Source organism: Choloepus didactylus, chromosome 9, assembly GCF_015220235.1.
Source record: "Choloepus didactylus isolate mChoDid1 chromosome 9, mChoDid1.pri, whole genome shotgun sequence".
NCBI classification, from domain to species: Eukaryota; Metazoa; Chordata; class Mammalia; order Pilosa; family Megalonychidae; genus Choloepus; species Choloepus didactylus.
In genome coordinates this window covers 73,219,977-73,243,937 of record NC_051315.1, presented here as the reverse complement: position 1 = coordinate 73,243,937, position 23,961 = coordinate 73,219,977, and the positions used below count along the sequence as shown (strand labels likewise).

Here is a 23,961-nt window from a genome sequence, read left to right as displayed (position 1 = left end):
CTGCACACTAGTATCATTTGAGATTAAAACAAAAGTGATCCTTAAAGCACTTCTGTAAATGATATAGAAGATACGTATTTGCACCATAACCAGATTGCTACGGGCAACAACTAAGCATACAAACTACAGACATAACTAATATACTATCCATTATGAACAAGTTCTATTCAGGGTTTTATGTCACAACATTTAGTAGCCGAAAACTAAACAGCATCCAGCAACAGAAAGTATATTTAAATGAGTGCTTTCATGTAAATGGAGAAGCTTGACCCAGCAAACCCTCAGCAATACTGACCACAGAGACAACATTATATATTAATCTTACATTTAAGATTCTGTCTGCCTTGATCTACTTCACACAGCTCACTGTGGGCTGACCACATTTTTGCTGCTTCTCAAGAGACAGTAAAGAGTTCACAGCATTCCATGTGATGGAATCTTTTCAGGCTAGAAGCATCTCAAAACATAATTTGGATTTATCACTTCTGGTCTTTGCTCATGACAGCATGAGAAAGCCTTTTTCTCAAAGGAACAGATGTGCTCAATGTGCACTTACAACCTATGTATAGGAATATGCTTGCTCTATATGATGTGTATGTAAGGAGAGCTCAAGATTCTTAAACAAAATCTAAATGCAATGATATTTTCTAAGTTGTGAAAGACTATTTGAAAACTACTAAATAAATTCTATCTCTCAGATACTATAATTAATTTTTAAAATACTCTTTTTTTTGAAGAATTCAAAACTTATCTTTAAGCAAATTTATAATGGAGAGTTTAGTCTTGCCAATATAGAGACAAAATTAAAGCAAAAAAAAAAAAAAAAAATCAAAACCTCTGGCCAGAAATGGAATTATAAATGATATTAGGTCTCCAAACATCTTATTTTAAATTTCTGATGAAATTATAACTTTTTTCCCTAAAAAAAAATGTTCTCTAGTAGAGAAGAGTATTGAAACAGAAAACCAATCACTTTATTTGATTCAACAAATCATTTCTAAAAAAATGATCTTTCAGAATGAAATATTTTCCCACATATCCAAGGAGACCAAACATTATGACATCATACCCAAAAGCAGGATGTAAGGAACAGAAGCACACAAAGTCAGAGACTAGATAACCTAATCTCACAAGAACTATAAACTCACAATAATGTAAGAGAGAGCATCTATATATACATTTTTAAAAGTTGGGGGGTGGGGGGATGCAGGAGACACAATTAAATTAAAAAATGAAAAGTAAGTTTTCACAAGAGGATATAAAAATTTTGTGAATATTATAACCACAATATAAATATAGTGGAAAACTTCAGAATATCATTATCTCTTTGGTGAGGTTTATGTTATTCATTTTTAATCCTAAAAAGATTCTTTGCAAAGAAATTTACCTCCCTCTAAAATAGTAAATCAAGTAGCACTTCAGATTTTTTTCTTTCATAAAAACAGTTGCTGGAATAGAAAAAATACTAAAAGGCTTCATACACTAATTTATTCTTCCCATGCTCTAACACAGAATCTAAATCTAAACTTTTTTCTTCTACTGAAATCACTGATTGGTAATACATTATTATTTTCCCTTAACAATTCAAAGAAGCATTTAATCACTAAGTATAATATAAAGAAAAAGTAATATAATTCAAAAATTCATTTACATACTAACTCAAGACACTCAAAATGACCTCCTTTTCCACTTGAAAAAGGAGAAGTTTTTACTAGTTTACTTTCCAAATAAGGGAAAAGGTAAGTATAGAGGCCAATTCAAAAATTGCAGTTGTCCTTCATCTGCTAGAATGAAGCTCATGAACTGCTGTCGCCTTTTAATTCCTGTATTTTGTCACACTTTTTACTTTCTTTGCTCTGTTGATATGCACGAAGCTGCTCCATGAAGCCAGCATTTGGACATATGGAAGGCCTTGCATTTTTCACCAAAGAGTGAGCACTGTTAAATGAGATTTCTTCAGAATTCATCAGGAAGCCAATTACAACTGCAGCAGCCCTGGAAATTCCTGCATTACAATGAACAAGAACCACTCCGTCCTACAACAAAATCATATATATAAATCTTCACTATTCATTTGAGAAAGGCTTATTAAATCAATAGTATTAAACCATACTTCTTAAAATTATAAAATAAAAATATTCATCAAATAGCTCCTTAAATTATCAAAATACAATTCATTGCAAGGAATGAATAAAAAATCAGTCAACCTCCCTCTTTCTTTCTCCCTAAGGATTGAAATGCTGTCATGATGAGTTTGGAATTATGAAACAGTATCTTTTAGTAAACTGCAGTTCTTGTGCAGTAAAGTACACATAAAACCCTAGTAACGTAGTAGCGACATGTATATAAATAAAAGGGAAAATCAGAGAACATATGTGGAAATGTAAATAAAACCATAATTATAATCTAAATAGAAAGCCAGAGACATTGCAGGTACATACAGTGTTCCGATAAAGAAACAAGTATCACTGGCTTTAAAATCTATGTGTAAAATGATCAGCTAGGAAAAGTCTACCCCTGGCTAGATTTTGTTCTGGAGGAAAATGACTTACTAGATTTTGTTCTGGAGGAAAATGACTTACATTGTAACAAAATAACACAAATAGCTCATAACAATGTGAAGTGGAAAAGGTAATGAGACACCAGGATGAGGTCAATAACTGAAAAACGTTTCAGGTAACTTGCAAATGATACTTTACAAGTGAAACAGGACACAGTGCAAGACCAAAGATGATGGAGGCAATACTGCATTAATAATGAATGCAATCGATCTGATGTAACAGTGTTGATAGAGGTTGGCCTATCTCAGCCTTTTAAAATGTTAATGATCTAAATGAAATGTAGTGACTACTAAGCATACCCTACAGAATTAGACCTTTTAGTTAACCTCATTACCTGATTCTTCCTTTGGTACAACACAAAGGAGAAGTGGGAACAGGGGAAGGAAAATAAAAAAGGTACTACTGAAAACCCTCTACCCAGTGCATACATTAACAGTACTATGGCTATGATTTGTTGGTTCATTTTACTTTTGGAAGGCAGTTATCCCAGATTAATAAATCTGTTGCAAAAATTCCTGTCCTAGGTCTACTGTAAAAAATTTGCAAATGCGTCTTTTCAAGAACGCCAAATGATCAACAACAAAATTAGTTAATATTTTGAAAATCCTCATATTAAAACAAATTTTAATTATTTTTATAGATACTCATTACTCACTTCTGAAATTTAACTGTTTCTCTGCAAGAAAAAGCAAAGCAAAAATATTCACTATATATATATGGAACTTTTCTCACTTGTTTTATGACACATGATCATAAAACAAGATCTTGTTTTATGAGACATGACATTTAAAAACTACATTACAGTAACTGATGAAAACTATTAATGAACTTCTTAACTCAAAACAAATTCAGAAGACATTCCAAAGAAGCTTGCAGTAAGAAGTTAAACTTCAACATCATGTATATTTCTTAACTACATAGTAATAATATCTATTTTATAATCCACACATATGCCTTTGAGAATAAAACTAGCTTTATTTTCCATCTTATACACAGTGAATCCCATGTCAGCTAATGTTCAAAATCCTAGTCTTATTTTCTTCTCTCTTCCTACTTTACATATGTAACAGCTGCTTTTCTATGGCCTTTGAATTTACCTTTCTACTTTCTTATTATTCCTTATGTACAACAAAGTCCTTGAAAGTATTTGCAGAGAAATTATTGGCTTTATATCCCCTTTCCAGTCCTCAAAACAGTTACAGTTAAATCATTTATAAAGCAATATTTTCCTTTGCACTTGCTGCTGTCCTCTGCCAAGAGGACTTTTTCTACTCTTCTTGGTCTGGTTAACTCTGGCTTCTAAGAATACTGACTCAAGTGAGATGAGGACAGGAAAAAGGTCTTAGTCAACTTTGTATGCCAAGGACTTAGTGCAATGTGTGACACATGGTTAAGTATTCCAAAAATGTTTGCTAAGTGAATAAATTAATTTTGTTCTGCATTTTTGAAAGGAAAGTATTCTCTCAAAAATTCAAGTCATCATTTTGCTATGGATAGATGGTAATTTTACTGTAGTGTTTCCATTTTATAGTTTTCTTTGTCCTTGTGCTAGTATAAATAGTTTTTCAACTAGATTGCAAACTCCATGAGCACAGCAATGTGTGTCCCTCCCATTTTCCCAGAATAAGCAATTAATATTTGTAGACATATTGAACCAACTTCAGGTCTTCTTCCTTACACATAATTTCCCAATAAAACCTAAGTATAACATGATCTGCAAGCTGCTTGATAACAGTCCATGACAATATAAGGAGCTTGTGATGGGATAAAAATCAGTTACGTTACTAGATATATTGTTTAGCTCAGCTAGCATTGTTTTGTTCTGTTTTTCATAGCCATAATCTCACAATGAATAAACAATATCTTGATTTCTATTCAGGTGCAAGCTCCTTATCTCACTGAGGACTGGTAGCAAATTGGAATATATTTTATGTAGCACAGCTCAGAACAGTCGACTCATGATTATTCGCACTAACATAATATTAACACGACAAAAAACAGTGGACAGTAACATGTTTTGAAGGAAACTGGGAGAAACATCTGAAAACTTAGTGAATTTAGGAATTTATTTAGACTCATAATATTCCTCTAATGAACATTTACTTACAACAAAAAATTGGAAAAGGTTACAAGTCTCATAATAGAGAATTATATATATAAATTATAGAATGTCCAATTACCAGAATACTATGCAGAAATTAAAAATTATTTGATATTACTCAGTATGAAATTCAGGCTACAAGAGTATGAATTATATATGATACCATTTTAATTTTAAATATATATTCATTTTAATATATAACACAAATAAGTGAGATGAATAAATAATAAAGGTCTAGAAAAATATATCAAAATAATAATGATGGTTATATCTAAGTGGTGGGAGTAGGAGTGCTTAATTTTTATTTTTCTATGTTTTCCAATTTTTCTACAATGAACATGGATTACTTACATAATATTTTTAAAACCACATCTTACAAAATAAAAATAATAAAATACACATGGAATATTAAATACTTGTTTTCATACTAAAAAACAAAACATTTTTCCCATAAAGAGAAAGACCAAATAAATTTTAGTTCCTAAAAGAGCTCCTGAGGCTATAGAGGTTACCAACACTAATCCCTCTCCTGTGTATTTCCATCCTTTTAGATATAAACGTGACAAAATGATGTATGAAGCAGAGATAGTAGAAGGGCAAAAAAAAAAAGCAAACAAATAGGGTTTTACAGGTACAGAAGGGAAAGGAGGAAATTCATGGGAAAATGGAAGATACTCCCTTTGACAGCTACATGTAAAGAGTTAAAGACAAGCTGAGCCTAGAAAGGTAGTTTTGAAATAAGCAATTCACTGAGTAATTGAGAATTAAGAATACTTGTATTTAAAATCGACAAAGTCATGAGGAGACCTAGAAAAATCAATGAAGACAATTCAAGGATTCTATTGTTAAAACGTAATATGAATTCACCTAAATAATAAAGCATTTTCAGTGTAAGGAAGTATTGGCTGAGTTTAGGATACCAGTATAAGTCATAAGGCTTGAGAAATTAGAACATTTTCTGGAATACACCTTGTATCAGATACATCTTATGTACCCAGATTCTCTTGGGGCCATCATCTCGTGGACCCTCAGTTTGCCCCACCTCAGCCAAAACCCCTGGCCAACAGACTCCCTCAGGCCCATTCAGTTTTGCTTGCCTGGGAAGAGCTGGTTCATCCCCCATGGCAGCCACTGTGTAGACAGGCACACCCTGAATTCGTGTTTCTCTTGCTGCTTCTGAATTTGGATGAAAAGCCACATGACAGGGCATTGAATCTGGCTTCCAAGTGGCTGCTGAAGGAGTGGAAGTACAGGTTTAGTTGTCTACCTATGGGCAGACTGATGAATGCGAAGCAGGAGCTGACAGAGAGCCAGCTGGGCAAATTCTCTTTCCTCCCTCCCAAAGTCTGTATCGAAGTGCAGTTTCTCCATACCGCCTGTCTGGAGATGTAGGTGTACCTGCTGAGTGAGCAACTGTTTTTCAGTCAGCTCGTTGTGAAGTTGTGCTCAGCAGAGTAAATATATTACCTTGCATTGCTTCTCATCCTTCCCTGAATCACTTCCCTTTCCTGTCATTCTCACTGCCTAGAGATTTTACCTCTTGAATTAAGCATCAGCTCTTAATCCTTGCCTCAGGCTCTGTTTTTTAGGGAAGCTAAGCAAGACACATTTTAATTAACTTTTGGACAGAATTAAGGCAGATTTTTAATTTAAAAACAAATTTTTAAAAACCCAGTCTATCAGAATACTCAATTTCTTGCTTTTTTTTTTCTAGACAGTATTAGCCACTCCAACTTTTACTTGCAACATATACATATCTTCTAATATTAATATGAATGTGGATGATGCCTATGCTTTTATCACTTAAGGCATATTCTACAACTCCTTAGAGAAACAGCTAATACAGAAACACTAATATTTTTATTTTTTTTTTAATATTTTTATTTTTAACACTATTAACTAGCACACTGGAATGATGCAAGCTAGAGCCTACAACAATTTTCACAAGAGAAAAGAGTGGGCAATATTAGGCTTTGAATTTGAAAATCTCTTCTTTTGCTTCCATCCAAATATCTGCTATTGAATAAAGCTGATGAACAGTAGGGTCGAACTGTTTTGTATTTTCCAGGAATCTAGCAGAAAAGCACCCAGAACAGTGCTGGGTAATAAGGCACTCAATTAATACTACTGAATGGAAAGAAGGAAGGAAGAGTGGGAGATAGAGAAAAAGCAGGAAGGGTAGGAGGGAAACTATTAAGACAGAATTCAGTTAAACTGGATTCTCCTGATATTGTCTGTTAGGTGCCCCAGGAAAATTACTAATTCTCACTGTAAGCACTTTTGCATTTATTTATCTCACAACTTTTTATAAAAATTATATATTAACTAAAGATGTCATTTGAAACTGTTTTTCAACTTTTTTTATTTTTTAACTTCTTTTTAAAATTTTTTTTAATTAGAGAAGTTGTAGGTTTACAGAAAAATTATGTAAAAAAAATACAGCAGTCCCATATACAACCCTATTCTTAACACTTGGCTTAGCATGTGTACCTTTGTTACAATCAATGAAAGAATATTAAAATTGTACTATTAACTATAGTCCACAGTTTACATTAGGTATACTTTTTCCCAACATATCACCCTATTATTAACACCTTGCATTAGTGTGGTACATTTGTTATAATTCATGAAAGAACATTTTTATAGTTGTACTATTAACTATAGTCCATCGTTTACACTAGGGTTCACTGTGTTGTACAGTCCTATGTTTTATCCTCTAATTTTTATTCTGGTAACATATGTATGACTTAAAATTTCCCCTTTCTACCACATTTACATATATAATTCAATGTAAAGCTATAATTATTGACAAGAGCCAACCTAGGAGCCTTACTGTCCAAGTGTTGACTTGGATCCAATACCATGATTGAAGTGTTATATTCTCTGTTGGTCTTCTAAAGTCAGAGAACCAATGGACAGCTTCTGATTAGCATTTTCATATAATATCAGTAAAAGCAATACAAGTTTAGTACTTCAGTGCCTTAAAATTCTATAATTAAAAACGCATAGCTTCACAATCCCTACTTCAGCCACTAAAATGAATGCATATTAATCCTGTATATTAACAGAACTACAGCAGTTTCTATCTCATAGTCCCCCTGATTATCTTGCAAATAGGTCAGAGGGCAGTTGGTTATAAAATGTAAAAAAAAATCCAACCATGTATTTACACAGGAAAATTCAGTAAGTGGAAAAGTTTACCTCCTAACATTTCTCAGTAAAGGAAAGTAACATGTATAACTGAATTAACATTAAAAGTAAATCTCTCATTGGAAAAAGAGCAATAGAAAAGCTAAATAATTGTAGGGAATGAATAAAATAATGTTGGAGAAGAAATGTCATAATGGTTCTTTAGAAATTCATTTCAAAAAGAATATAGATAGGGTAATAGACCCATAATTTAAATTTCAGCTTTTGAAGAACTGTGATCAAAATAAAACTTACCTTCATTTTTGCTTGTTCAATAAATTCAAAACATTCTGGAAAATAAGATAGGATATTGGTGTCTGGCACATCCAATATAGAAATACTCTTATATGTAAAATCACTGAGGAAAGCATTTTCAACTCCATATGCGACATTGAGAATATGAGTCACCTTAAAGAAAGGGGGAAAAAATTTTTAAGCCCACAAGAATTGGTTCTCTAAAAAGAGACTGTAATGTTGATATCTGTATCAAGAATAATAAAAATTTAAGCATGACCCACTTGAATACTTCCTCTAGTAAAACTTCTCTGACTGTCCCATCCCTTAGCAGACTAAGTTGCACTCCTATATACTTTAATAGCATCATATACTTATCCTTATAGCCCTTGCCACTTAAACATTATTTGTCCCCCACTCCCCTCACTATACTAGCATTGTTGTTAGGGGTCATGTTTGGCTACTCACCATTACAAGGAAGCAGTGAATGAGCAGAGAGCTTAGCACAGACAGAGCTTAAAATATTTGTTGAATAAATCAATGAATGTCCACACAAAAACTTTAGTAGAAGTTATTTTTTAAAATATCAATGCCAGGGCTTTAAACCCAGAGATTCTCATGAATTAGTCTGATTGAAATCCTTTGGGAGGATGGTCATGAAAGACTTCCAACAGTCCTCAAATCATGCCACATAAGCAACCTCCCACTCATCGGTACATTGCAGCCCCTTTTCTAGAGTCCACCAAGTATGACAATGAGCCATGTGCAAAGTCCATTAAGAGAATCCAAAGGCTAAACAGATCAGAAAAATGAGTTAATGTTTCCTGTCATGACAATGCTTCTTCCTGTATTCTCAACTCTTAGTATGGTTCTTAGGTTTTCCTAACCTCAGTGCTTTCATGTATTTTCACACATATTTTACTTATTTCAAACATTTGTCCAGCCCAGCTTCTCTGAGAGATACCCCCACCATTCTCAGATGTAGGGCTCTAGCAGTGCCCCACTCTATCCCCCTGCATAGCTGAATGGATATGGATGGACACCAGACTTAAACTAGGCTGGTCAGATTATCTTTGGGGATTTTAAAACAAGGTTTAAATGATGTACAAACTTGGGAGGCAAAGGGAAGCCATTTTAAATTGTGTGCTCACAAAAACTGAAAAATTTCTGCTTCCAAGTGGGAAAAAATGGAGTAGATGTGCAGAGAGAAGCCAGGGCGCCAGTGGGAGAGAGTGGTTGGCCTTCCCGTCTCTAGCTCCAGTCCTTAATGAGGCCTTACCACACTCCCTGTCCAGGGATCCCCCCTTATCATTATAGCAAATTCTCTTTCCTTGCCCAGGTTATACCCTTAACTAAGTATCTTACAATGTTTTATAGTATATATGATATGCATTTACCTTGTCTTCACAACTATATTCCACATTCCAAAGGTCAGGAATGAGGTCTTATCACTTACAGAAATTTTATACATATTCATGCCCCATATATCTTCCCTGTATATCACAGGATTCTGGAGAAGACTAAATGAGAATTTTGGGAAAACGTGTTGGAAGGAAAAAGTGCTTTACAAATACTGGGGATTATTAAACCATCCAATGCCTGGGTAGTTCAGCTGTTTGGGAATGCAATTTATATGTACATTGATTGAATGGTCCAGAACGAATTGGAAAAGAATTGTACCAAGCCACAAGTGGTGTTGGTGCTGGGAGACCAGCCTAAACGCTTCTTGTAATAAAGCATACTTTTGAAAATTTAGTCTCAGAGGCCTTAGCAATGGTTGATGTTCAGGTGCCCTTCATAATAGGGATAATACAAAAAGTCCCTTTACTGAGCATTTAGTATGTGCCAGGCACACAGGTTCTCTCACATAATCCTTACTTTCAGGCATTATTCTTTCCATTTTTAATAAACTTTTATTTTTTGAACTGGTACAAATATTAAAGCATTATAAAAAGGAAACATTAAGAAGTCTTCCTCCCACCCTGTCCCTATCTACTCCATTATCCTCCATCCTAATGGTAAACATTATTGGTTTCTTGTGTATCCCTGTATAGTGTCTTTATGCCAAATATTTTTTTTACTCCCTTTCTTACACAAAGTCAGTAAGTTGTGTGTGTTTTTCCTCATTTAAATACACCCTGGAGATCTTTTCATATCTGTGTATAGAGGGTTTATTGTATTCTTTTTTACAGGTATATAGTATTCTGTGTAGTATGTGTACTATTGTTTACTTAACCAGTTCCCTATTGATGGACAAATGTTGTTTTCAATAATTTGCTATTATTTACAATGCTACCATAAATAACTTGGAACATTTTATATGTTACATTTAGTTTTCTATCCTCCATACTGTTTTATTGTGTATAAACCAGGCATTCAATGAGCACTTTATTAATGAAGCCACCCTTATTACTGTATCTAAATGTTAAAATGAAATTTCTACAGAAATTCCTGAAAACAGTCCTCCACAACAGAGAATTTCCACAAGTTACAGCTAATTTCCCTAAATGCTAAAATATTACTTTGAAGTGTGCCATGCACTGAAATTACTAGTTGTGTTTTGCAGCATCTTAAATTTTTCTAGAAATCTTCTATTCAGCTGCTCGGTCAGCCTTACCTCCTCCCAGTATCTAACAGGGTCACTGTGTATAGAGATAGTAGGATCTTTTAAACAGCCACTTGGTTCACATCACCAGGATGAAACAGAATTTGGACTAATGCATCATAAGAGGGGAGATAGATGATAAAAACACCACTGAATGAACAAAATTATCAGTTTTACTATTTGCCATTTTTATGCTGAGAAATATTCATTTATTAGTATAAGACTTTAAAATTTGTTCTACTTATTTAAAATACCAGTTGAAAAGGGTACCTGTTAGGAAATACAGTAATTCTCATACATCTTTACACAATTCAAAGCCCTTAGTTTTTATTGTCAGGAAGTCATTACCATAATAAAGCAAGGATAGCCCAGTTTATACATGAAAGTTCTCAGATGACAAGGAAAAACACCGAACTAGTTAACTGGTTAGCAGTTATTTCCTATTGCTGAATTTATTGCCAGTGTTATCACATAAAATTGTTTGCCTCTGTTATAAACAATGCATGTGGTCCCAAGATAGAGTTGCACATGCTAAACCCCATGTAAGCAAACCAGAATTTTACTTAGTTCTGTTTCATGTAGGGCCATCAGTGACAAAGGTAAATGTGACCGGGGCCCTATTCTCTAGAAGTGTGCTAAATAACAGAAGAGAGGAAAATATTGTAAAAATATAAGGTGAATATATCTCAATAAAATTGAGTTAATTAAAATATATATATAAGGTGGAAGGTATTAAGAGCAGTAGGAGAAGAACAAAGAGTTATGAGACGAGAAGGGAGAAACAGATGACTGAACTCATTCCCTGCTGAGAGCCTTTGCACTTGAGCTATTCTCTCTGCCTAAAATGACTTCCCCTGATCTAAGGATGGCTAACTTGGCCATAGGGTTTAAGTTGAATGTCATACCTTTGGAAAAGCCTAGCCAGTCTTGTGTTGTCCTCTGTCCCTCCTCTCATTGCCTTGTTTCGATTCTTTTAGAGAACATATTCTCATCCAAAAGTATTTTAAAAGTAGGGATTTTACTGCTCATTCATGTCTATGATCTCCCACACCTAGAAAAGGATCTTGCACAAAGTAGGTGCTTAATATTTTCTGAATAGATAAATGTGAGGTCCAAAATGTTATACTATCACACCAAATATCTTCAAGTGAAGACTCCTCATTCTTATAAATCCCATTTACCTCATGGGTGGAAGGCAGGGTTGCAGTCTTTTTGATTACCCCCTACCCCTTCTGAGTTACTTCTTTATCAAAAATACTTGCTCTTTGAAGCTTATACAAACTGATTATTCCATCTTCTACCCCCTCTGTCCCTTAAGCACCTGACCTCAGTTTGCTTTTGAACCCCAAAGCATAACATTATCCTGTGTGATGTTGATTTCCATTTGGGTTTATCAGATCCCTGATCACCTCATCCTCAATGACCTTCGTCACCACTCCACTTCGATCACCCTCCTTTAAGGCCATCACCTGTAACTGTTCCAGCTATGATACCATTAATTCAGGCATCCCTCTTCTTGACCACAACCTCTTATCCTTCCAGTCCTCTCACTCAGTACTCCCAATACACCTCTTCTTTGACCTCACAAGAACCACCAATTCCTAGATCTTTCTATTTTCTTCTTGTCTATCAGCCCTCTCTTGTCTTCACTTCCATTTCTATTCAGTTTATATTTCATGGTCCACCACGTCAAAAGCTCCCCTGCTCCTGTATGGTAATATCTCACTTTATACACAGGCTGCAAAGCATTGCTGGCAAAAAGCCACACAGTTTTGCAGATCACGCTATCATTAGCCAAACTCTCTTAAACCCTCAGCAATGTCTAGCAACTGTATTTCCCTAGTAAACTCCCTCCCTCATTCTCCATATCAGCTTTCAAACCTTCTCTACTCTCCTGAAAGTTTTCAAGTCTACCTCCTGTTTCATATTCCCAACAAATGACCTCATTTACTACTTCACAGTAAAGAGCAAAGCTACCACATTAGAACCTGCACATCTTACCATCAAGTCTAACAACCTTGCCTACACATACACAACTCTTCCCTCCTACCTTCTTACCACAATGGATAATGTGCTCCTGCATCCTTTAAAAGGCTCATTCCAGTATCCACACCCAGGATTACACTGCTTCCTACTTTGTTTGCACCTCCCTCTGGCCATTGCTCTTGCTCTCCTGTATCTCCAGTTCCCCTCCCTATATCATCAGCCTTAAAACATGTTCAAGACTCTCCCATCTTCCTCCCTTGACCTCAACATCACCTATGTCTCTTCCCATTCTCCTACCCATCTTTTATTGCTGCCATCGCCTCTTCATTGTCCTCCAACTTCCCAATCCTTTGCGATCTTGCTGTGGTCTCCAACTTAAAGGAAAATGTTCCTCCCAAGATCACCAACACCTTGTTGTCCCCAAGTCCAATGGATAAAATTTAGTTCCATTGTACTTAAAATTTTGGCCATAACTGACACTGCTAATTCTCTCCTCCTTGAAACACTGTTTCTTTGGCTTCCACACCATCATACCATTCTGACTTTCTTACAACTTCTTTTGGTTCCTCCTTCCCAAACCACTGCAGGTTCTTCTTCTTCTGATCATTCCTTCTAAGTTGGTTTTACTCAGGCTTCTGTTTTAGACCCTATTCTCTGCTCACCTCACATCCTTTTCCAAGGTGATTTCATGTACTCCAGTGATTTCAATTACCATATATGCTGATGATTCCTAAATCTATATTTTTACCTCTTCTGAATTTCAGACTGCATATCCACACTGTCTATCAGATAACTGTATCTAGATGGCCAGGGCACCCTAAATTCAAAATGTCCCAAACTGAGTTTACTGTTTTCCCTCCAAAACTTGCTCCTCTCTACTTTGTTCACTATCACAGGGGATGGTACAACCTTATTTAGTTATCTAAGAAAGTTAAGTATCACCTTATTTCCTCCCTTCTCCTCAACGTCACCTCATACCCTGCCCTATAGTCAATCTGTCACTAAATTGTGAGAATTCTACCTTCCCAAAAAAACCCTTAAATCTATCCACTACTCCACTGCATCCCAATCTAAGCCACCATCATCTTTTTCTTAGATCACTGCAATAGCCTCATATCTGGTCTCCTCATCTCTAGCTTGAGCAGCCCTCCAATCTCTTTTCCACACTACCTCTTCCCAAAATGCAAAATTTTTCCTATCACTTCCTCAGGTAAGACTTTTTGAGGGCTTCCCACTGCCTTTTGGATCCAGTCCAAACAACTTACTATGGCTGACATGGCCTTTCATGATCTGCGCCATGCTTACCTCTCTGTTCTTGTCTCTTGCTACCCTTCTTTCCTACACTCTCTATGCCAGTTGTACTGAACTGCTTTTCCGTCCCTCTGGGTCTTTGCACATACCATTTCTACTGTCTGAACACATTTCCATCTGCTCCCTTGCCACTCTCTTCAGGACTCAACTTAAACATCAAGCTTCCAGGAAGCTTTCCTGACCTTCCTATCCCCAACCCCAAACAAAACAAATTGAACAACAAACAAGGGTGAGGGGCATCATCGATGCACTCCTGTAGCACCATGCACTTCTCTACCAAAGCATCCAGCACACTGTACAAAGCTGATTATTTATTTGTCTCTTCTCTTATCCCTATTTATTCCTCACCCTCCCTGACTATAAATTTCCTATGAACAGGAACCTTTTGCTTTCCTCAAGCCACAGCAATCCCAAGACCTGAAATAGTGCTTGACAAAACAGTCGATGTTTAAAAATTTTTTGAGAAAATATTAAAATCAGAAGTAAAAAATCATTGCAGTTGTGTGGGGAAGAGTATGAGAAATGGCATTAGGGAAGAGATAGTGTGCTGGTTTGGATCTATTGTGTCCCCCAGAAAAGCCATGTTCTTTAATGCAATCTTGTGGGGCCAGACCTATTAGTCTTAAGGTGTGACCTTTTGATTGAATGTTTCCATGGAGATGTGACCCACTCAACTGTGGGTGACAGCTCTGATTGAATTATTTCCAAGGGGGTGTAGAATACACCCATTCAGGGTGGGTGTTGATTATTTCACTCGAGTGTTTAAGAGAGAAGCTTAGAGCCGACACAGATCCAGATGTTTGCTGATGCTTAGAGATGCTTGGAGATGGGGACAGAAGGATGTTTGTAGATGCTAAGCTAAGAGATGAAGCCCAGAGTTTGCCCTGGAGAAGCTAAGATAGGACTCCCAGATGCTTAGAGAGCAACATCCTGGGAGAAAGAAGCAAGGACAGAGAGTTGCTGAGAGAGAGGAACTAAGACAGACACCTAGAGACATTTTGGAGAAAACCATTTTGAAACACAACTTGGGAGCAAAGGACCAGCAGATGCCAGCCATGTGCCTTCCCAGCTGACAGAGGTGTTCTGGATGCCACCAGCCATTCTTCGGTGACGGTTTCCTCTTGTTGATGCCTTAGTTTGGACACTTTTATGGCCTTAGGACTGTAAATGTATAACCAAATAAACCTCCTGTTCTAGTTTGCTAATGCTGCTGGAATGCAAAACACCAGAGATGAATCAGCTTTTATAAAAGGGGGTTATTTGATTACACAGTTACAGTCTTAAGGCCATAAAGTGTCCAAGGTAACACATCAGCAATTGGGTACTTTCACTGGAGGATGGCCAATGGTGTCCAGAAAACCTTTGTTAGCTGGGAAGACACGTGGCTGGCATCTGCTCCAAAGTTCTGGTTTCAAAATGGCTTTCTCCCAGGACGTTCCTCTCTAGGCTGCAGTTCCTCAAAAACGTCACTCTTAGTTGCACTTGGGATATTTGTCCTCTCTCAGCTTCTCCGGAGCAAGAGTCTGCTTTCAACGGCTGTCTTCAAACTGTCTCTCATCTGCAGCTCCTGTGCTTTCTTCAAAGTGTCCCTCTTGGCTGTAGCTCCTCTTCAAAATGTCATTCTCAGCTGCACTGAGTTCCTTCTGTTATGTCAGCTCATTCATATGGCTCCACTGATCAAGGCCCACCCTGAATGGGTGGGACCATGCCTCCATGGGAATATCTCATCAGAGTCATCACCTACAGTTGGGTGGGGCACATTCCCACAGAAACACTCAAAGAATTACAATCTAATCAACACTGATAACATCTGCCCACACAAGATTACATCAAAGATAATGGCATTTGGGGGGACATAATACATTCAAACTGGCACACCTCCTTTATAAAAGCCAATCTATTTCTGGTATTTTGCATTCTGGCAGCATTAACAAACCAGAACAAGTAGTATATAAGTTGGGACTCAAAGCATGAGTAGGTTTTTGGCAAGCAGAGACATGAAAAGTATATCTCACATAGGGGAATTACACAACAAAGCAAGAAGATGTTCCTTTGAGTCAAATTCACGAGGAAAGAGAACCAAGAAGAATATAAAACTGGAAAGATGGATTATAAATCCACTTTGAATTAGCTGCAATAATGCCAAAAAATTAGATGCAAAATAATGCAACTTGCATGCTCTGCCTTTTCAAACAAGAGAATTATATGAATGTTCACTGCATATGGGAACAATTTTTAAATTAATAATATTTGAATTAGGCGCAATAATTTTTGCAACCTTATTAAAATGATAACCAAAATATTACTAATTAAACTCTGAAATGTACCAAAGATGGATTGACATGGTTTTTCCTAAAAAAATAAAATAAGTGTTTTAAATAAAACACTTAAAGCACTTTTAGTGGTTTTGTTTTGAAGCATGTTTTTACCTTGTGCTTTTTTAGTGTATCCAGATCATGAGCAGCATCTTGTGACCCTATAAAAAATAAATCACACCATCTTGAACAAGCAAAATAATCATCCTGAATTTCTATATAGATTTCTGCAACAATTCTTTTAGTTATTCCTTTATTTAAAAAAAAAAAAAAAAAAAAAAACTTGTGAGGACCTCTGTTCAAATATTCTGAAGGCAATTTGGAAATATCGCTCAAAAAATATTCACCTTAAATATACTCTTTTACTCTGAAATCCCATTTTTAGGAATTTGTCTAAAAGTCATGGATGTGGCAAAGATTTAGCCATAAGGATCTTCATTGTAGTACTGTTTGTAATACAAAACAACAAATAAACAAAACAAAGCAATAATAGGGCTTGGTTTAAATAAATGATGGCATGATCAGGTAGTGAAATATATGCAATCATTATAAATGATGTAGAATGTTTTGCAAAAAAATAAATTGTGTGTGTGTGTGTATGCTTAAAAATGTACCAGAGGGATACAGAACAAAATGATAACAGTGAAATATTTCTGGGAGGAGAGGACACAGGTCATTTTTTTCTTCATTTTGCTCATTTCCATTTCCTACAGTAAACGTTTCTTCTGTAACTTATAAAAGGATATTAGAAAATCAGACACCTACAAAGTGACCTAGTGCCACCTGGTTTGGGAACAACCAGTAGCTTCCTGTAAATGCTGTCGTCTGTAGTGTCCTTCCCACACTCCGTGTACCATTAAAGTGATGCCCTTTTATAGTCTCTTCCTGTCGAAGTTGGCTTTCCAGATCTACCACCTTGGAAACTGGCTCCAGTTAATAAGCAATTTCATACAGGGGAACAACTAGTTAAAATAAAGCAGGTTATCATCCAGCCACCTCTCTCTCATTTCCTCCCATAGGCACACAGGCCAGGACCAGAACTAGACTTTGAGGAGAATGGCCTCTTGTTATCTTACCCCATTTCTTCCAGCCTCAGGGAATGAGATTTGGATGAACAGCCCCACAGACCACATGTCAAGTTCCAGTCTGCAGTGGGAAATTTTATGTTTGTATATATGTTTCCACAATTTTAAAAAAAGAAAGAGACGAAAGAGACAATGACAATTAAATGCAATACATGATCCTGGACTGGATCTAATAATGGAGGAGAAAATGCCTGAAAGGATATTATTGGGACAGTTGAAAAGAAGGGACCATAGACTGTATGTTTTATATTGATGTTAAATTTCTTGAACTTGGTAATTGTACTTGATGAGGTAACATAAGTGAAAATCATTGTTCTTAGGAAACATACATGGCAGTATCAAGTATTCAAGGAGCTTGATATATGCTCAAATGTTTAGAAAATAAACACAAAGATAGATAAGAGATTGATATAACAAATGTGGCAAAATATTACAAGTTGGTAAATCTGGGTATCTGGGTAGGGAGTTTTACTGGAGTTCTCTGTATTGGTTTTGTATTATTTTTGCAAATGTCCTGTAAGTTTGAAATTATTTCAAAATAAAAAGTTAAAAAATAAAGAAAGCAGGTTACACAATTGAAAATCAAGACATTTATTATTTAAAGATTTCAAGTATCATACTTCCCTGAATTAGCTTCTATTTCCAACAAAAGTGTTTTTCTTATCTGGGAAATCAGCGAGCTTCTATTAAATGATTTTAGGTAATTGGTCACAAAAAGCTCCTGGATTCATATACATATAAAAAGGCCAGCAAGTATACTGTTTGGCCAGTATTCTCTTGATAATACCAAGTTCCCAGAATCTTCCCTGGGCTCACATCCAGCTTTATCCATCTTAAGAGTTAGCCTATCAAAATATTAGCATTTTTTTAAAGCTGGATGGTGCATACATGTCCATTATTTTATTCTCTGTAATTTTCTATAATACTTCTTGAAATACTTTAAAATTAAAAAAAAAAAAATTGATAAGTTTTCTGTAGGAAGTCTTAACCGAGAGGGGGGGGAAATGGTTTCAAATAGTTTTATGGATATTTTGTGGTTTAATATAATACAATCGAATGCAAATCATATTTTAAATAACTCTACTCTCCCTATTTCTTACAATAACAAAAAACTGAAACACAACTTAAATGAAATATTTACTCTTTTTTAACTCTAGACTGTCATTATTACAAATATTTATCAGAGCAGGATGCTTTGATCATTTCCATAAACAAAACACAGCAGCAACACAAATGCCAAATGCAGAATAGTTAGATACTTTTTCAGTGCTGGCTACCATACTTTGAAAGCCAGAATACGGATAAATTGATATAAATTTTGTATACTTGAGACAAAAAAAGATACGACACTTGCATGCTCTGCCTTTTCAAACATTAAGAAAATTACATGAATGTTTATCGCCTGTGGGAACAATTTAAGTCAATACAAATGAACTGCAGGTATTCAGCTTTCATTTTGCACATAATATTTGTTAATATTAAGTTCAAGTTCATTTTCTCAAGATTCTAGAGATAAACATCAGTGTCTCTCTTATTTTAAATGGATGTTTTGTGTTGCAGTCTTAAGTTAAATTTTAATTAGAAAAACACCTTTCATTAAAAGAAATAAACACTACAAATCATATGACAATCTGTCATTTTTTAAAACCTTTGTTTTGAAAAAGTCAAATGTTACCTTTTTCTAAATTATCTTAATGTAGATCAAAAACAAATATTAGTTTTAAGAAGTTGATGATTTTGGCAGTGGTTACATGAATCTATACATGTGTAAAAATTCACAGAACTGAATATCAAAAAAGTCTATTTTATTGTATGTTTAAAAAATAATTTTAAAAAGTGATGAATACAACTAAACAAGGATGTCTAATAATAACAATTTAGTTATATTTTAATTGAAAGTTATAAACCACCTAATACTCATCAGACAGGATTATCATAGAAATGTTACAGATGAGGTAACTCATTTAGAAAGAATATAAATTGAGTGCTATTGGAGTCGAGATTTCTAACAAGTTCAATGTTTTGCAATCATAGCATAATATGTATCATAAAATACAGCCTACCCTAAGATCTTTAGAATCCTGTTTCTATTTTTTTAGATCCTCATTATGAAAACAATAAATACTATATAAATTCTGATACAGCATGCCTTAATTAACAAGTCACTATTTTCATCATCTCAAAAACAGCAAGACATTTCATTACTGAAGAGGACAATAAACAGTATTCAAAAGAGAAATGTTTTGAGAAAATTAGTAGGAGTGAATATTCATAAAGGGATAGAAATAGGAGCTTGAATTATTATAAGATTAAGTGACAATAGTTATGAAAGAATTTTTATAAAATAAAGAGCTATACAAATATAAAGTTTTGTCTGCCTCTCAAAATCACTGACCTTCCTAGATTTCAGAAATCCTCTATTAATGACCTCATAAAGGATCCCAAGCTTTTCACCTGGAATTGAACAAAAGATCTAGAAATTTCACTAGTGAGGACTTAACAGAATGGATCTAACAGATAATAGTGTGCCTTTTAACTACCCAAATAATTGGGAATGTCTACTTTTACAAACCAAGTTGGAGTTAAGAAAAATCCTAGTGATTTTTTTATAAAAATATAATTTGCAAAGCTTAAGAGCAAAAATGCTCATTTACTAAGATTTTTTATCTACCCGTTACATGGTCCAAGGACCTATGTAAGATTTTTGAAATGCAGTAACTTGTTTGAATTTATAAACTAACTGCAAAAGAGAGGTTGCATTTTTAAAGCTCTCCATCAAAAAAAAAAAAAAAAAAAAAAAAACGTTATCATGGCGGGCATACAGTGCTGGAGGGACTGTGTTGCTTTGAGAGGTGGAGGGAGCTCTGAGAAACTACTTGAAAACAATCCCCATTCCCTAGAGAAGAGACTGTGTCTGATCAGATCCAGCCCTTGCATCAATCATGGAGAAAAACTTTAAATGTAATGGAGCCCTCAGGATTAAGACACTTGTAACAAGGAGGAAGATGGTCCATCTATCTCTTAGAAAACAGGAAGTTGGGCCTGATGGAAATATCTCATTTCCTGGTCCAGAGAGGAATAGTTTTATAAGTTCCTCTCAGGACCTTCCCAAGATCCTGGGGTAGATTCCAACCCCAATGTGAGAACACTCCCTTGGTAGGTTCTCTTTGAATAAATCTACATAAAAAAAATAAAAATAAGGTGGTATATGGGAATCCTGTATTTTATGCATCATTGTTCTGTAAACCCCTAACTTCTCTAATAAAGCAAAAAGAATTAATTTTAAAAATAAAGTTCATGAAGACTCTGAAAGGATGAACATATCTCAAAACTACCATCATTATTTTAAACTATTATTACTAAAATGGAAGCCAAATAACTGAAAAATGTGCCTGGGCATATTTTTTTCCTAGGTATGGAGAGAACAAGACCTGGATGAACCCTCTGGATTAGCTAAAATGACTCACTGAATTTTTACTGGGGTGCAGAAACTAGTTGAAACCTTCATTTGGTGAATTTAAAGATAGCTTATTAACAATTCACACAATACACAATGCAGTAATATCTCATATGGATACCACAACTGATTTGTTTCAAAGAATGTTCACAACCTCAGGATAACCCTATAAGACAGGCAAATACTGTTACTTCAGCTTTACAGAGGGCTTTTTGGAAGACCAGAGAGGAGAAATAACTTCCTCCTATAATAAGTTAGAGGCAGGGCAGAGCTGAGAACCTGGGCTACCTGAGGCAGTCTAGTATGACAGAGACCAGGAATCAAGTAGACTTAGGCTTGATGCCCAGCTCTGTCATTTACTAGGTGTGTTACCTTGTGCAAGTCACTTAACCAATCTTAAAGTCCCAGTTATCATCTGTAAAATGGAGCTGACAATGCCTCCTTCACAGGGTTCTTAAAAGGAGTGAGATGTTGTGTGTAAAGCACTAAGCATAGTACCTGGCTTTTTCTGACTTCCAGTTAAGTGCTCCTTCTGTTCTCCACTGGCTGACTACATAAATATTGACAAGTCATTTAATCTTTCCAAGTCTTAATTTCTCTACCTATAAACTAAAAATAATTCAGACCTACCTCAAAATACTGTTGACTAATTTTCTAAGAACCCAATGCCATATTCTTGCCAACTTAAGTTTTTGCACCCTTGTAATCTTGCCTCTTTGGCTATTTATGTACTACATAACTTAATGGGGACTAAGGATTTTCCATGATACAAGAATTAACATCCTCAGAGTCATGGCTATAAAAGCCTTCCTCTTACCAGTGCAAAAATAGACACCATGATTGGATGTGGACTCAGAAGGCCTGTATTCCATATAAATGGTAACAGCTGAGCAGGCAAAACAAGCATAGCCTTATTTCAAGTATTAACTCTTCTATAACTTTAAACCTTTACACTTGTAGTTTTGCCTATTAAAAACATTCCTTTTAATTTGATTAAAAAAAAAAAGTCTATAACTTTGTATAATCCAAAAAACATGACTTCAATGTGTTATCCTCCAGAGAAGTTAGAAAAACAGGAAGAAAGCTTTACTAAAATTCAAATACCTGGTGCCATGTGCTACTAAAATATATGCTTCTCATTATGGGGGCACAAATGTCTCTAGCTAATTAATGGAAGTTCATATCCAAAAAAGGAAACATTTCAACTTTTCAGCAAGACAGCCGATAATACAGGCTTTTATAAAGCAGGGTAAAAAACGAGTGAGAAATATGGTTTAAAAGATGCAATGACTTATTGGCAATCATATACTCACCCAGGAGCAACCATGGCTTAATTACGCCAACTTGCAAGTCCAAGCTAAGGTCCTGCACATAACCACAATCACCCTCACTGTTCGGCTCTACTTCTTCCACAACATGAATTCTGGCATCTTTCCATGTTTCTATAATTTTCTTTCCAGTTAGCGTTGTCACCCTGGTGCATTGCTTCCTGAGATTATTCCGGGAGAATGCTTTAATTTCCTGGTTAAGGGAGTGCATTACATGAGCAATAGCTAGAAACGAATACAAGCAAATCTAGCAAGCACAGAGAGGCTAACCTGCTCGTTTCTTATTGCTCAGGTAACAAATACAGTCCCATGGGTGCTCTCCTCTTCAAGTTACTGCAGCAGCCACCCGCGGGGAAATAGAAAGGTCCAGCTTGAGTTTTTCCAGCTCTGCAATATAAGGAAGTATTTGATTGGCCATTGAGAAATGGGCGCCGATTGGATGCTGTTTCCTCTTTCCGTCAGTCGAAAATGTGCCTCTCTCCTACGGGTTCAAGGGATCGGTTAGAGAGTTTTTTTGTTGCAGTTTGACTTTAGCTTTATTTATTATAAGCGGAATGGTAAAATTTAAGACCCAACTGGAGAAAGGGCTGAAATTTCCTCGCTCTTTGAAAGCAGCGATTTTCTTGATGTGTTCGATCAGTATCATATTTAGTGGCCACGAACGTTACCAGCGGGTCTGTCAGTTAGGCCGGCGGACTCTCAGGGAAAACCTTGCTACCTCACAGAGCCTTTCCTGCCCGCCTGCATTTAGGCTGATCGAAGGGAGCTACAACAGAAGTTAAAAGTTATTTTTCACTTCCTGTGTCCTTCACACTTTCTGTTTCTGTTGTTACTGCCATGAAGAACGTTGATTAGATAAAACCGTTGTGTATGTTTGTGAGTTAGCAATTTAAATGAAATTGCTAAAAAAAATTATTAGGATTTTTTCGTTTAAGTTTATTATGTTTCTGTATGCAGACTGACAAGGCCTTAAAAATGAAGTATTTTCTGACTTGCCTCTACATCTTCACCATCTTTAGAACTGCTGAAGAGGTCTTTGTGCAGTAAATATACAATCTATTGATAGGAAGCGTTGTAGGAAGTCTTTCCATACAGGAAGGTGGAGGAAATCAATTGTATATTTACAAAACAATTTACAAAACGGGTAAATTATAGACTGATGATACTGATTATAAAAATATCCTTTGTTTCTCAAAAGCAATAACCATATTCCTTGAATAGAAATTTTCCTTAGCCCTTGTCAAATAAAATGCAATTTTAATTTTACTGTAAATACATAGCAAGTGAAGACATTGCACTGAGAAAAACCTATTCTCCAATACCACATATTAAAATTTTTGTTGTTGTTGAAAGTTTCTGACACAAAATCAAAATAAACCAAAATTCTCCCTGATGCAGGGAGGTCAAATAACTTACCCTACATTTCACAGCTCATAAGTTTAGAACCATGAATAAAATTTAGGTTTGTTTCAACCAGTGCCTTAGCTCTTAATTACTATAGACTACTGCTCTGCTTGTGAAACAATAGTAGTTAACAAAAATTTATTGAACATCCAGTATGTGCCAGGCACTGTTATAGACACTGGCAATATAGCAGTGAATGAAAACAAATGTCCGTTTTTTCAAAGAGCTTATATTCACATTGGGGGAGGTGGATGGACAGACAAGAAACAAATAAATATATAACCATGTTAGGTCATTATAAGTGCTAAGAAGAAAAATTAAGTGAAAAAAGGGAATGGAGTGAACAGACAGTATGCTATTCTCTGGTGAGAGAGGGCTTGTCTGA

The 23,961-nt window shown here is 35.5% G+C and overlaps 1 protein-coding gene and 1 long non-coding RNA gene across 3 annotated transcripts in view; one reads left to right on the top strand and one right to left on the bottom strand.

Moving 5' to 3' along the window:
* LOC119544146 overlaps positions 1-23,961 on the top strand; it is a 53,731-nt gene that overhangs the window by 12,296 nt on the left and 17,474 nt on the right. The gene's annotated exons all lie outside the window — the stretch shown is intronic.
* DUSP19 (dual specificity phosphatase 19) lies at positions 841-22,548 on the bottom strand. Of its 2 annotated transcripts, XM_037849311.1 has the most exons (5): positions 22,158-22,548; positions 16,417-16,463; positions 8,107-8,259; positions 5,760-5,895; positions 1,864-2,036 (listed from the first exon to the last, which is right to left on the bottom strand). In XM_037849311.1, exons 1-5 carry the CDS (start codon positions 22,381-22,383, stop codon positions 2,011-2,013), a joined length of 588 nt encoding a protein of 195 aa, XP_037705239.1. In that variant the 5' UTR covers positions 22,384-22,548; the 3' UTR covers positions 1,864-2,010. The 2 variants fall into 2 exon arrangements, with proteins under 2 accessions (XP_037705238.1, XP_037705239.1); XM_037849310.1 differs by lacking the exon at positions 5,760-5,895 and having other exon boundaries at positions 841-2,036.

Coding starts and splice junctions, on each gene's coding strand:
- DUSP19 (XM_037849310.1), bottom strand. CDS start 22,383: ATGCACTCCCTTAACCAGGAAATTAAAGCATTCTCCCGGAATAATCTC. Junction 16,464..22,157: donor TAAGCCATGGTTGCTCCTGG/GTGAGTATATGA, acceptor TATTTTTTATAG/GGTCACAAGATGCTGCTCAT. Junction 8,260..16,416: donor ATACACTAAAAAAGCACAAG/GTAAAAACATGC, acceptor CCTTTCTTTAAG/GTGACTCATATTCTCAATGT.